Below are 13,630 nucleotides of genomic sequence, written 5' to 3' on the forward strand. Positions count from 1 at the left end.
TACTTGCAGTAAATATACACAATTTACTGCTTGTTTGAACACTGAGGGATGAGTCAAAACTATTGTCAACAGTTACCGACACCTTGCATCATATGCAACACATAGAACTTATTTTTTTTACTGTTTTTGCTAATGCAATGTCTGACATAATGAACCAACTTAAAGTCAACATGAAACTATATTCGCAACCCATTTTACTACAGTAACATGATGTAATTCATTGTATCCCAATTTATCATTATTTGCTAAGTTATTACATTTTGAATTTTAAAAGTTATACAGAAAACATGAAAACAATGATGAATTGTGCACAATAAACCCGAATTAAATAGGGTCCGTTATGAGTTCATGTTGACTTTAATATCCACTATACTGTGAAAACTGAGCAAGGCAAAAGAATGGGTAGCAAAATATAGTACAGTTCACACATCAATGGTAAAACAATTTTTCATTTCCTATCTAATGAAGCACTGAGAGGCAATATAAACATTTATTGACTGGACTGAATATACATAGTATGTTAGCCCACCCGGCAACTAAATTACAGTATATCAACCCCACATGAACATGGATGGATGCATTTGAGCTCCACTTTATCTACGCAACTGTACACTATTTACACGTAAAACATCAAAACATCAGTGGAACTAAAATAAACTTGTGGTTTGGAAACGTGTCACATTTTCAAATACAAATACATTTCCTCTGTCCTTCACGACACATATATTGTGCAAAAGGAAAATTATCCTGTCCATTGCTTTGTTCTCTTATTGAAACAAGGAAGCAACAATTTAGAACAAAGTAAAATCAACATCAATCTCAAAATCTACTATTGCTTTGTTTAACACTGCCATTCGTTCCCTCAGCCCATGATATGACATCAGTCTTACTGCCTGAACTTCGCCCCAGGTGAACTTGGTGTGAGAAACATCCGAGCTGAAAATTCCGGAGGTAATAATATTGTTGAATGAGGTCATGGAAAAATGCTATACATTCAGCCCAGAGACACCTGATCCCAAGTCAGCAGTACTACCTGGAGATGTGCCACACTTTTCCAAACAACGACTCAATATTTCAGTCAAGTTTCTCCTGTGACTCTTAGTTCGGAGGCTTTGCACAAACGAACCGGTAATCGTTTGTTCATCTGTCCAGCGTTTTTTTCCTTCTTTTTTTCCTTTAGCGTCAAATGTCATCATTTAATAGTTCTGCTCAATAAATAAGTGTCCATAGAAAGTGCTAGGCTACTATTGGAAGTTCCTCGGAGGCAGGTCTCAGATGGGCATAGTGGCGTTCATCATTTGGACTCGCATCTCCTGAATGCTGTTGAGAATCTTTTTCTGATGGCCAGCCAAAGTGATTCCAACCCTCCTAAGATCTCTGCAAAAGAACAATAAATAGCTATAAAATATATTTTTTGTCAGGGTTCATTGATAATGATTAAACATGCTGGAGTCAATCAAGGTTTATCTAGTGATTTGTAAAATTTGAATATGAAAGTATAAGAATAATGAAAGTAAAACTATTAGTTTTTTGGAGGTCGACCTCCCTAGTCTCTATTCATTTACACTACCATTAGTAAGATTTATTATGCTCTTATGCTCATCCAGGCTGTATTTATTTGATCAAATAATAATAAAAACAGTAATACTGTGAAATATTATTATAATTTAAAAACTGTTTTCTATGTGAATATATTGTAAAATTTATTCCTGAGATCAAAGCTGAATTTTCAGCATCATTACTCCAGTCTTCAGTGTCACATGATCCTTCAGAAATCATCCTAATATGACAATTATAAGCTCAAGAAACATCTCTAATTATTATCAATGTTGAAAACAGTTGTGCTGCTTCATATTTTGGTGGAAACTGTGATACTCTTTTTAGGATTATTTGATTAATGGAACTGATTTAATATGAAACAAAAACAATTGTAACAATGTAAAAATATTTACTTTCACCCTTGATCAGTTTAATGCACCCCAGCTCAATAAAATTATTAATTTCTAAAAATCTAAAATAATCTATAAAAATCTTATTGATCCCAAACTTTTGAATGATAGTGTATGTTGTATGGAAAATAATATTAGCTATAAAACCCTCTTTTACTGCTAAACTCTACCCTTAATTGTGGGCAGCTTACTCTGCCTAATTTGATTTTACATTTCAAATGTGTAAACAAATTGCCCCAATTACAGTTCATTATTCTGTACCTTTTTAGCATCATGCCAACTAAGCTGTAACAATTAACCATTAGAAAATGCATCCAAATTCCCCAGGATCAAAACACAAAATGGAGGTTACATGAACAGCAAACAGGATCAATGACCTCCACAACAGATGACTTACTCCAAGGTCATTTGAGTGACTACTTCCAGAGAAGTGTATCCACTTTCCATGAAAAGTTCGGTGTATCGACCCATTTTTATGGCCTCTAACCATTCCTCCACTGATCTGAATACACAGCCCTCAGGGCTCCCGTGCTCCACTAATAAATTGGACACTCTGCGGGAGAGACAGGTACAGTGGTGAACAAATGGATGCATAAACCTAACATTAAAGTTCTAGGTGAAGGCTGGATACTAAAAACATTTACGGACCTGAGCTGACTCAAGCAGGGTAATGTATAAATACATTTGTTATAATACTGTATACCATTTTTTTCTTCTTCGCATAATCTATAAAATACAGAATGCCTTTTTATGCTAATATAATTTTAATTAATTTGTTGAAACATTTTTTTTTTTTTTGTATAAGTTTTCTGGAATGTTTAAATATCCAAAATGAGACAAATGTGCACTAAATATGCACTAATTAGCAAATTTTCCAGAGCAGAAATTATCTCAGGGTTATGTATAACCCAGTTCCCTGAGACGCCGTGTCATTGTTTTGACGCTATAGGAATGCCTTCAGTGTGAGCCATTGTCTGAATCACGTGTAGTACAAGGCAATCTATTGGCCATTGATGAAGTCAGGTCATGCTATGTGGAGTCTATAAATAAAACCTTCACAAGAGCATCACCAGATTCACTTGTCTGAAAAAGCCATGCAGGCGTACTTGTGGTTTCTGGTTCTCATTCTCAGGGAACTGGGTTACCTTTCGAGGGAACATTGAAGTCACGTCATTGTGTTGACAGTATGGGATTGATAATACCCATGGTGCCATACTGAGAGGATGCCTGAACTACAGGTTGCACTTGGTGAGACACAGAACGGCCCGTTTGCTTAGTGGCTTGGAGAGACAGTTCTGTGGCTCTGCAGAGTTCTTTTGCCACTTCGGCTCCCCGGTATCCAATATTTTAAGCAGGTCAGACTGGTAGGCCTGTAACACCACAATGGTAGGCCTTGCCAACCAGTGCAGATGGCCTAGAAGGCAAGGTTGGCCTCTTCTTTGACAAAGCCGATGCAGGAGAACAATAGCTTACAAGCGTCTCTTCAATCTGAGGCATCGACTTCTACATTCAATCCCATGATAAATGAATAAAACATTGTGGGATTGTGGACACGGGCAGAATATGGGGGATTTCCATGACCTGGAGATTTAATTGTAAAGATCGGGAAAGAAAGGTAGTTTCCCTTTTGGTGGCTGGGCCTGACAGCTGGTAAGGAAGCGATCATCCAGTTTGCTATGGGGTGCCTCCCTCCTTTGATTGGGCCAATCGTTGTTGAGCTTGGCCACCACTTGAGTAACGACCTTGAGCAGCTCCTTGTATGATATTGCCTGCCAGCCGCACTCGAATCATAACCGCTCTCTACATCTAGCTCCTCGAAGCTAGACTGCCCAGATAGCAGGTCCACGTCCAGACTGGATGAAATCCCATAACAAGCTTCCACGTCCAGAACGGGACCTTCAGAGTCTGTAAAATAAAAAGAGCACGAGAAAGGGCTGGACCCATTTCAGTCTCTTCTAGCAGCTCCATGATCTAAGTCGACATGCTGCCTCGGCGGATGTGGGACTCGAACAATGGGGTGCAGAAACGAAGTTTCCTTTGTAATCGAAAAGGGCGAGGTGGGATCGGAGGTTTCTCAGAGCTGATCCAGTGTGCTCTGCTCCCAAACAAAACACACAGAATTTGTGTCCGTCATCCCCAGGAATAGAATGGGGGTATGGCGAAACACAAAGTTTGACACAGAGTGACACAGACAAGTGGCTTATTTAGACAAGTGAATCTGGTGACGCTCTCGCACAGAGACAAATATTTGATTTTTTTTTTTTTTTTTTTACAGAGGGGATATTGGATATCTCTTTTTATCATGTCATAAATCAGAAAACACTGTCAGCAAAAAAAAAAAAAGAAAAAAAAAAAAAAAAAGAAAAGATTTTAAGAATAAAATTCACATGAAAAAATACTAGTAATTTATAGTAAATACTATAGTGTTTTTGAACCATAGGAAATTGTAGCATACTGTATATATTATAGTATTTACAACACTTTGTTAATGAATGCTACAGCAAACTGTAGTATTAACTATAGTGAACTGATAAACTGTAATAAATACTGTAATATACTTTAGTTTCTACTACAGTAAACTGTAGTGTATTTGTAGTATAATAAAGATACTTAGTACAGTATTGGGAAAAGTAATTTGTTTATATTACTATAGTTGTTATATTACCATAGCAACTAGAGAATTACCACAACAAATTAATTCAAGTATTTTACTATAGTGTGGTTCAACAACAATATAGTATTTACTACAATTTTCTATAGTATTTTTCCTTCAAAATGTGGGCTTTCCATTAGTCTGAAACAGCACGTTATGAAAAGCCAAACAGCCCGAAATCTCTCAATTTACCAGTGCGTTTGCCTTGTGTTTTGCCTTAAAATTCAGAACAAATATTTATATGAAACTAAGCTTATAATTCTGCTTTCATATGCATGTTAAATTAAATTTTATTATGACTATCAATATTAATACAATCTGTGATCACTTGGCCACACTGGCTGATGTTATCATCCAAGGCAAATAAAGCAAATTACGGTGCAATAACAGCTAACGAAACATTCCCAGACTCCAAATCAATTTCATATTAAACCTATACTGCATAACCCAATTACAGATAATGAAGGATTCCAACATGTAAGAATACAGAACACGTCACGTGCAGCAAATGTATTCGATGCGTATAATCACAGTAATTGGAAGTCATTTGCACACTGTCACTTCTGTTTATCTCGACATTAAATCATGAAATGTGAGTGTGTATTTGTCACAAGTGTCATTAAACCTTGATTTCCTGTGACAAGCGTGAAGCAGGGTGGTTAACCCTCGGTTATCAATGTTTCACAGACGTCACATCATTTGTGATCTCAATCACATGCTGTAAATAACAACATAATTAGCATATACTCTGATGGGAACAATAAAGAACGAGAACAAAGAAAGAACATTGTAAGGAGAGAGTTACACATGAGCAAAGTAAACAATAACGGCTGGTCGTCTACCTGTTAGATGGGTTAACAAGACTCTTCAGGCTGCTGGGATTGCGGATGAGTTTGTCCAATAAGCTGACAATCTCTTCAAATTTGGGCCGGCTGTTCCTGTCTTTCTGCCAGCAGTCCATCATGAGATGATAGAGGGCGGTCGGGCAGTCCATGGGACCCGGGAGTCTGTAGTTCTCCTCCACTGCCTTTATCACCTGAGACAACAGAAAAGATTGCAACCACTTTACATCATGTTCCATAATAAATATATGATGTGCCCTACGTGTCCAAACACTGATTGTTCTGGTTCATGAATTGTTGCTGGGTACCAGCTGGTAAAGTCAACACACTTGACCTTGCTGTCTATGGCTAACGGAGGCAGCTGCCTTCTTATGTATCATCTGAAAGAGATTCATGATTTTATTTAGCAAGGATGCATTAAATTGATCAAAAGTCATTCTTACATTTGTACAAAAACAAACAAACAAAATCTATTTCAAATAAATGCTGTCTACTTTCTATTCATCAAAGAATCCTGGAAAATAAAAGCTCCACGATTAAATTTGGTAATAATAAGAAATTATTCTTTAGCAGTAAATTAGCAAATTGCAATGACTTCTGAAAGATCATGTGTAAAATCTATTAAGATACAAAACTGTTATTTAATATATTTCAATATTACTGATTTTACTGCATTTTGATTGATTACTGTATTTGATTTATTTATTTTGGTGAGCAAATTAAATCTCTCAAAAATATTTTTTTTTTGACATACAGATAGTCAGACTAAGCATTTTTTGTAATGTCTCAGTTGACATATTATATCATATTATATAATTAATGAAAATGAATAGACAGTCATGTTGTGTTACAGAGTGAATTTGATGTCTATTAGATCAGTTTAACTTTTTTTTTTGTGTGTGTGAGATTCAGCAATTGCCAATATAAATCCAAGCTCTGAATCAAAAAAGACCATATCTGTTCTCCTCCAAGCTAAAATAAAATCCCCCACACTCCCACATCACAAAGAGCAACACTACATCAACAGCTGCTCCCTCGCGGAAAAGACTCACAGAGAGAAAACAGAGACAGACTGACACACAGACAGACAGACAGACAGAGCAAGAGAAACACACAAGTGTCTGGCTGAGCAGAGGAAGCCGAGATCTGAGGGGAACCCTCAAGAAACTGTTAAATAAAACATCAAATAACTTTCCCTTCCCAAGTGTGTGTGAAACAGATTAATGATGGAGCACAGAACGAGATGTGAGGCACAGATGAAGCCGTCACTGGCAACTGTAAAGGAGGAAAAAAGGTCAGTCGTGCTTGATAAAACCATGACTGCTATGTGCACCTCCTTCTGGGATATGCTGGGAAAACTTAAGCATCGCCTTGTTTTTCATCTCTGCCTGCAAATATACTTGTCATCTCATACGCTGACATATGACATGCGCATCTACATAACAAAAGACAACGAGGAGGCTGCTCCGCATGTGTTTTTCAATATCTGAAGCTGTAATGGCTTAATATATGCAAACAAAACTGAATAGCCTGTAGTAATAATAAAAAATATATATACACAAAAAGTTTAATGGTTGTCGTTTGTATTTTTATTTTATTTATTTTTTTGTGGAAAACTACATTAACACTTGTAGTTTTCCACAAAAATGAAGCAGCACAACTGTTTTTAACACTGATAATAAAAAAAAATATTTCTTGAGCAGCAAATCAGCATATTACAATGATTTCTGAAGTATCATGTGACACTGAAGACTGGAGTAATGATGCTAAATATTGAAACTGAAAAATTGATCACAGGAATAAATTATACTTAAAACATATTCAAATAGAAAACAATTTTGATATATATATATATATATATATATATATATATATATATATATATATATATATATATATATAATTTTTTTTTTTTTTTTTTTTTTTTAACAATATTTCTGTTTTTACTGCATTTTTGATTAAGTAAATGCAGCATTGCTGAGCATAACATTTTTTTGTAATTTATTTATTTTTTTTTATTACTGACTGTTTAGACTTAAGCAATATTTACTTAACTGAGAATTTTTGAAGGATAACAATTTAGTTTGTTAATATTTATATCAACATAATGAAATTACTAAAAATTTAACTATAGTAGTCAACATTTGAAGTGGATCAAAACCTTTCATCAAAGTTGTCCTAAAACCTTCGTATTAGGACAACTTAGTTATTAGGACAACTTTGATGAACTTTTTTGATCCACTTCAAATGTTGACTACTGTACTATTAACATGAAAACTAAAAATATAAAAATAAAAGCTAATTCAAAATATAAATAATACTATGTAATGTTTATAATATATATGTGGGGTATGTGCCAGTGAGATCATGTTTATATTTAGACAGAGATGGGGAAACAATAGATGATGTTAGCTTCTGGTACGTAATGTCTAACACCTCCATTACGCCCGGCAGATTTCTGTCTGCTGAGATCTGATGCTCTTTTTCCATGCAGAAAAGCCAAGAATAAAATATCTGTGGCCAAAACCTGAAACTCCCGTTTTCAACCCAAATACCCATTACCCAACATCCCCCTTGTTCCAATTCTGCTGTTCGTAAGCACATGACCTTTGACTCGACCGTAGGCAGATATACCGCAGTGGGAGAAAGAGTTGTCTACTCCCAACCCAAGCCCAAAATCTGCATGGATCTCTGCCCACTGATGGTGTTCGATATGTCAGTTTAGCTCAGAATTTACCCTAACTTCCTGATCCATTTATAGACATCAGCATTCTATCGCTCTCATTTCCCCTAAGGCAAATCCGAGAGAGCATATGAGCCCTTAAAATGGCCATGGGAAGCAATTATTGTGGTGTAGTGTTAAAATACTGCAGGGTAAAACTGCACTTTGGCTGTAAAGCTGCCCTACACAGAATTTTATTATAAATGTATACTTTATAATCTCTGGATGTAAGATAGGATTATATTTATATAAATAACAGCTACACTGAGAAGAACTGGTGTAGAAATGTACAATTGTGGCTCAGAAATTACTATTAATGTCCCAAACAGTTACAAAGAAACAGCAAGTAACACATTGAATTAAATTCAAAAATGCAACATTTTTGTTTGATACACACTAAGAATCACTGATTAGAAACAAAAGATTCGAAAAGCTCCGAAGCTTCATGAAGCAGTGCTTTGAAATTGCCCATCACTAGATATTGTTGAATAAATTCGTTATTTTGTGTTTTTTGGCGCACAAAAAGTATTCTCGTCGCTTCATAACATTAAGGTTGAACCACTGTAGACACATGAACTGTTAAATATGTCTTTAGCTTTCTGGGCATCTGGAAGTGTTAATTATCTTGCTGGCAATGGAGGCCTCACCGAGCCATTGGATTTTATGAAAAATATCTTAATTTGTGTTCCAAAGATGAACGAAAGTCTTACGGGTGTGGAACGACATGAGGGTGAGTAATAATGACAGCATTTTCATTTTTGGGTGAACTAACCCTGTAAGTTAGGGTGGGTGACAGCTTTGAGCATGTATAAAATTATTCCTTGTGTTTTTTTTTTTTTTGTTTGTTTCTTGTTTTTTTCTTTTTCCTAAAAAGGTCTGTACTCACTGATTGCCCTGACTTGGTGACATGGAAATCCAAAAAATCCAAGGTTTCCTCACTAAATTGCATTGTGAACTTTAGATGATTTGTTATAGAATTCAAGTACTAATGAAAGGAGCTCAAAGTTTCTAAATCTACTTGAAACATTACAAAAATGGCATTAATGTAACGCTTGTACAACAGTATTTGATGAAACAAATGGATTTTCTCTGAAATTTCTCAACAAACCCAAGGTGTAAATTTGCACAATTAGGAGCCATTTGAGTACCTATAGCTGTCCCACATTGCTGTAAGAAAAAAATCTTTGTCAAATCTAAAATAGTTCTTGGTAAGAACAAGTTTCATAAGGGTAAGAAACAATGACGGAGCATTCTTAGATCTCAAATCGAGGATATGCATACAGCGTTCAATGCCAACATCATGTAGAATGACAGTATACAAAGACTGAACATCAAATGCTTCTAGCCAACTTTGTTCTGGTATAATAGTTTTATTCAAAAGTCTCAGGAAAAAAAGATGGAAGTTGTGTCACTAGAGGTTTAAGATGATGGTCCACATATTGAGAAATATTTTCTGTAACACTTTCAATTCCTGAAACTATAGGTCTTCCTACTGGATTTTCCAAGTGTGAACAGTTCAGAGTATGCCACGTGTTGTCATCTTGTAATTACGGTAATTACGACATGGTGAGAATGAAGTATTTGGCTTTGATTTTCTTGCAACTTTAGAGTCTAACAACATTTTAGTAACACTTTAGGTCCAGTTCTTACTATTAACTAGTTGCTTATTAGCATGCATATTACTAGGATATTGGCTGTTTATTAGTATGAGTAAAGCTCAAATTAATGCCTTATTCTGCATGACCATATTCTACATCCCTTAACCCAATACCCAAATTTAACAACTAACTTACTAACTGTTAATAAACGGTAATTAGGAGTTTATTGAGGCAAAAGTCATAGTTTATAGTAAATAGTGTAATAGTGAGAATTGGACCCTATTTTAAAGTGTTACCTATATATTATAAAAAATAAAATACAGTTCCATAAACTTCTATAACTTTTTTAATTCACTTTATATATAACTTTATAACTACAATAATCTGCCAAGTGTTTCCTTAAAAGAGAGACCAAACTTTACACAAAGTTTGTGTACCAGTATTGAAGGGGATTCAAGATTTATAACATTGGAAATAACATTGTAAATGTCATTTTCAGGCTTGTAGTTTTTGCTCAAAAAGTGGGACTGACAGATTTTTTTTCAACGTTTTCACTTACAAAGACTATATGTAGCACCAATAAGACCACATTTGAATTTAATACAGAATTTAGTACAGAATTTAATAGAATGTTAGTCTCGTTTTGACTTACATCTTGATTGCTCATCTCCCAGTATGGTCTCTCGCCGTACGACATTACTTCCCACATAACAATGCCGTAGCTCCACACATCACTGGCTGAGGTGAATTTCCTGTAGGCGATGGCCTCTGGAGCCGTCCACCTGATGGGAATCTTCCCTCCCTGCAAGACAAACCGCATGCTGAATTCCACTTCTCAGATCAGAAGCTCGTCTTGTCAAAGCATCTTAACGGGTGATTGTCGCTGGGAAAGAATGGTGTCAGGCTGTGAAAATTGACAGGAAGCATTAGGTCTGTGGACGGCTGTTGCATGCTAATCGCTAATTGACTGTCCTGGTGTTAGCGCTCTCAATTTCTGTTGGCAACGCGCACACTGGAGAGACATGTCTTGATTTACTTTGTCGACAGTTCACTCACATCCACAAACACATCAAACGCTTTCTTCAGTGTTACTTTGACACACCAAAACAAGAAACAAAGATGACAAGCGGGAAAAAAAAAAAAAAAAAAAAAAAAAAATGCTATGCTAATTATGACAGCCACCACCAAACGTCTAATTATCCTCTTTCAGAATAAGGCAGCTCCATTTTCAGGACTCAACAATAACATACATACATACATATATATATATATGTATTATAATGGTCAGTAATGGTCAGAAGGCCCAGTCTATTGTGACTGGTCTACTCTGCTCTGACTAGTCAGAAGGCCCAGTCTGCTCTTCCTCAGCACTTTATACGAGCACCTGAATATCCGGAAAAGCATAATAGGGGGACTTTAAAAAAAACAATTTAAGAGTTGTACATTCTTATGTAACTTCATTTTAAAAAAGTTTTTTTTTTTTTTTTTTTTTTTTAATGCAGCTCCTAGATTGTTTTAGCAAATAATTATGCAAATCACAGCAAAAAGGGCTGTTAAACGCATTTTGCATGGTACAAATTCTGAATCTTGCAGGTTAGTTTTGGGTGCTAGATTGTGAAGGAGATGATCACATACCATCTAAAATGCAATTAATGCATTCTAAGATGTAAAAGTCCAGTTTAATACATTACTGCATTATCAGAGAGCAGCAAAGGTGTTCAGGAAATGTAGGATGCTATTGGCACTGGGTTTGAAAAGGGTTTTAAAAAAAAGGCCTGCTGGGAGGTAGCTAATAGATGTAAGGTGTAGTGGGTTAGCCAGCGTTTATGCTCTGAAGCACGTACGCGGGTTGTGTAGGCCGCCTCTGGGTCGTCCTCCAGCACTCTCGACAAGCCGAAGTCGGACACTTTACACACCAGGTTGCTGTTGACCAGGATGTTGCGGGCAGCTAGGTCACGGTGCACATAGCCCATCTCAGAGAGGTAGCGCATGCCCGAAGCAATGCCACGCAGCATGCCAACCAACTGGATGACAGTGAACTGACCATCGTTCTTCTGTTGGAGCAGTAAAGACACATAATACAAATGAATCTGAGAGTAACATATGAAATTAAATGGCTAATTGTACAAACTCCATTCCAAGTAAGGTAAAACTTTATTTTATAGTGTCCCTGTTACACTTTATTTCAGAATCAGAAAGAGCTTTATTGCAAAGTGTGCTTGCACACACAAGGAATTTTCTTGGTAAAGTAAGCTTCCAGTGCACAAATATAAATACAACAACAAAACGCATAATAATATAAATAAGAATAAAAATATGAAACTTATAAGACACAGAATAGGCATATTTACAGATATGAACATATTTATAGTTAACAGTATTGTGAATAATAAATAAAAGTGAATTAACAACAAATTGCACTAAACAGTACGAGTATTAAAATATGAGATGCCTTGATATGCATTTAACTGTTCATACACATATAATATATATACTTTACATACAGTAATAACAGTAAATTATGCATAATTACAAGCAACTAACACCAAACCAAAACCCTATCTCTAAACATATAGTAAGTATATGAGCAAGTTATTTATAGTATTGTAAATTAATTAATATTACTCAGTAACTATTTGTGTAATTACATTGTAACAAGGACACATTCAAATAAAGTGTGACCTAAAATAATACACTGTATCTGTGTAACTATACTTTACTGGCATTTTAAAAGTTTTTCATTAAACTTTCATATTTTCACTCTGAGAATGTTAGTTGGCAAATGTCATAGCAGTGTCTGTATTGACTGTACTTCCAAAAAGCACAAAATGTACCTTCAAAAAGGTGTCAAGGGATCCATTCTCCATATATTCTGTTATTATCATCACCGGTTTACCTTGCAGAAATAAATCACACTCATTTCAGGGCATTGTTATGTATATATTATGTGACATATTGTTAAATTACAGCCAAAAAAAAAAAAAAAAAAAACTTCCATGGCGGAATAAGAATAATAATAAGAACACTAAGGAGGGGTCAAAGAATATGCTATTGGCAACACTATGTGTAATGAATAATAATTATTCCTACTGTGAAAGTACTGAACTGATCTTAAGCTAAATAATCTTTCCGACTTTGAATCGATCATAATAATGAAACAAAGATAACATGCAATCATTTTCAGTAATAATGATAATCAAAAGACATTCTGGCACTCACTCTTGGTGACCACCCCCTTTAGGTGGATGATATTAGGATGGTCGAACTGGCCCATGATGCTGGCCTCGCCTAGGAAGTCCCTCCTCTGCTTCTCTGTGTAACCGGCTTTCAGAGTTTTAATGGCCACTGGGATCTCTCTCTTCCCTGGCAGCCGCAGCAAACCGCTACACACCTCACCGAACTCACCTGCAACCGGAAGGCAGAGCCATCAATGAACCGCGGCAAGAAAGAGCCAGACAATGAAACGCCTCATTGTGCTCGGGCAGATTTCCCTTGTGAAGCGACAAAGTGCAAAGCTACTGAGGTATGAACTTGCTTCGTTCTGAATGAATAAAGTCTGGCAGTGTGACACTTCCAGAGCAATATTTTAAACTGAATGTTTAGCCCAAGCCTCTTGTTTTAAGGATGTTTAGATTTGTTTTGTTTTGTTTTTTACTGGAAAAAAGGCATGTGATGAATGATTGCCATTGTCTGAACAGATTTCATCACACACAAAATGCGGTAAACAGTCAGTCCTAAAGATGAGATCTGAAAACCAAATTGGAACTTGGCGTTTCAAACCATCTCATATTTTTCTTTTAGGTGGTGAGTATTTCACATGTAACCTAATTGAAATTCTGTTCCTCAGGCCTGTTTTGTTTTACTTG

The 13,630-nt window shown here is 35.8% G+C and overlaps 1 protein-coding gene across 2 annotated transcripts in view; it reads right to left on the reverse strand.

Annotated features, from left to right (window-relative positions):
• Positions 1-476: 476 nt before the first annotated feature.
• Positions 477-13,630, reverse strand: part of LOC125258475 (ephrin type-A receptor 5) — an 80,684-nt gene continuing 67,530 nt past the window's right edge. Inside the window, exons 11-17 of one of the 2 annotated variants that reach the window (XM_048175432.1) lie at positions 12,984-13,169; positions 12,599-12,660; positions 11,609-11,818; positions 10,417-10,566; positions 5,445-5,638; positions 2,347-2,502; positions 477-1,377 (exon numbers count right to left, since the gene is read on the reverse strand). In XM_048175432.1, coding sequence (XP_048031389.1) covers positions 1,272-1,377; positions 2,347-2,502; positions 5,445-5,638; positions 10,417-10,566; positions 11,609-11,818; positions 12,599-12,660; positions 12,984-13,169 — 1,064 coding nt within the window. In that variant the 3' untranslated portion in view covers positions 477-1,271. Of the gene's footprint in view, positions 1,378-2,346; positions 2,503-5,227; positions 5,321-5,444; positions 5,639-10,416; positions 10,567-11,608; positions 11,819-12,598; positions 12,661-12,983; positions 13,170-13,630 lie in introns of those variants that run through there. The other variant, XR_007182632.1, reaches the window with a different exon arrangement.

The sequence above is a fragment of the Megalobrama amblycephala genome, linkage group LG2 (genome assembly GCF_018812025.1).
Source record: "Megalobrama amblycephala isolate DHTTF-2021 linkage group LG2, ASM1881202v1, whole genome shotgun sequence".
NCBI classification, from domain to species: Eukaryota; Metazoa; Chordata; class Actinopteri; order Cypriniformes; family Xenocyprididae; genus Megalobrama; species Megalobrama amblycephala.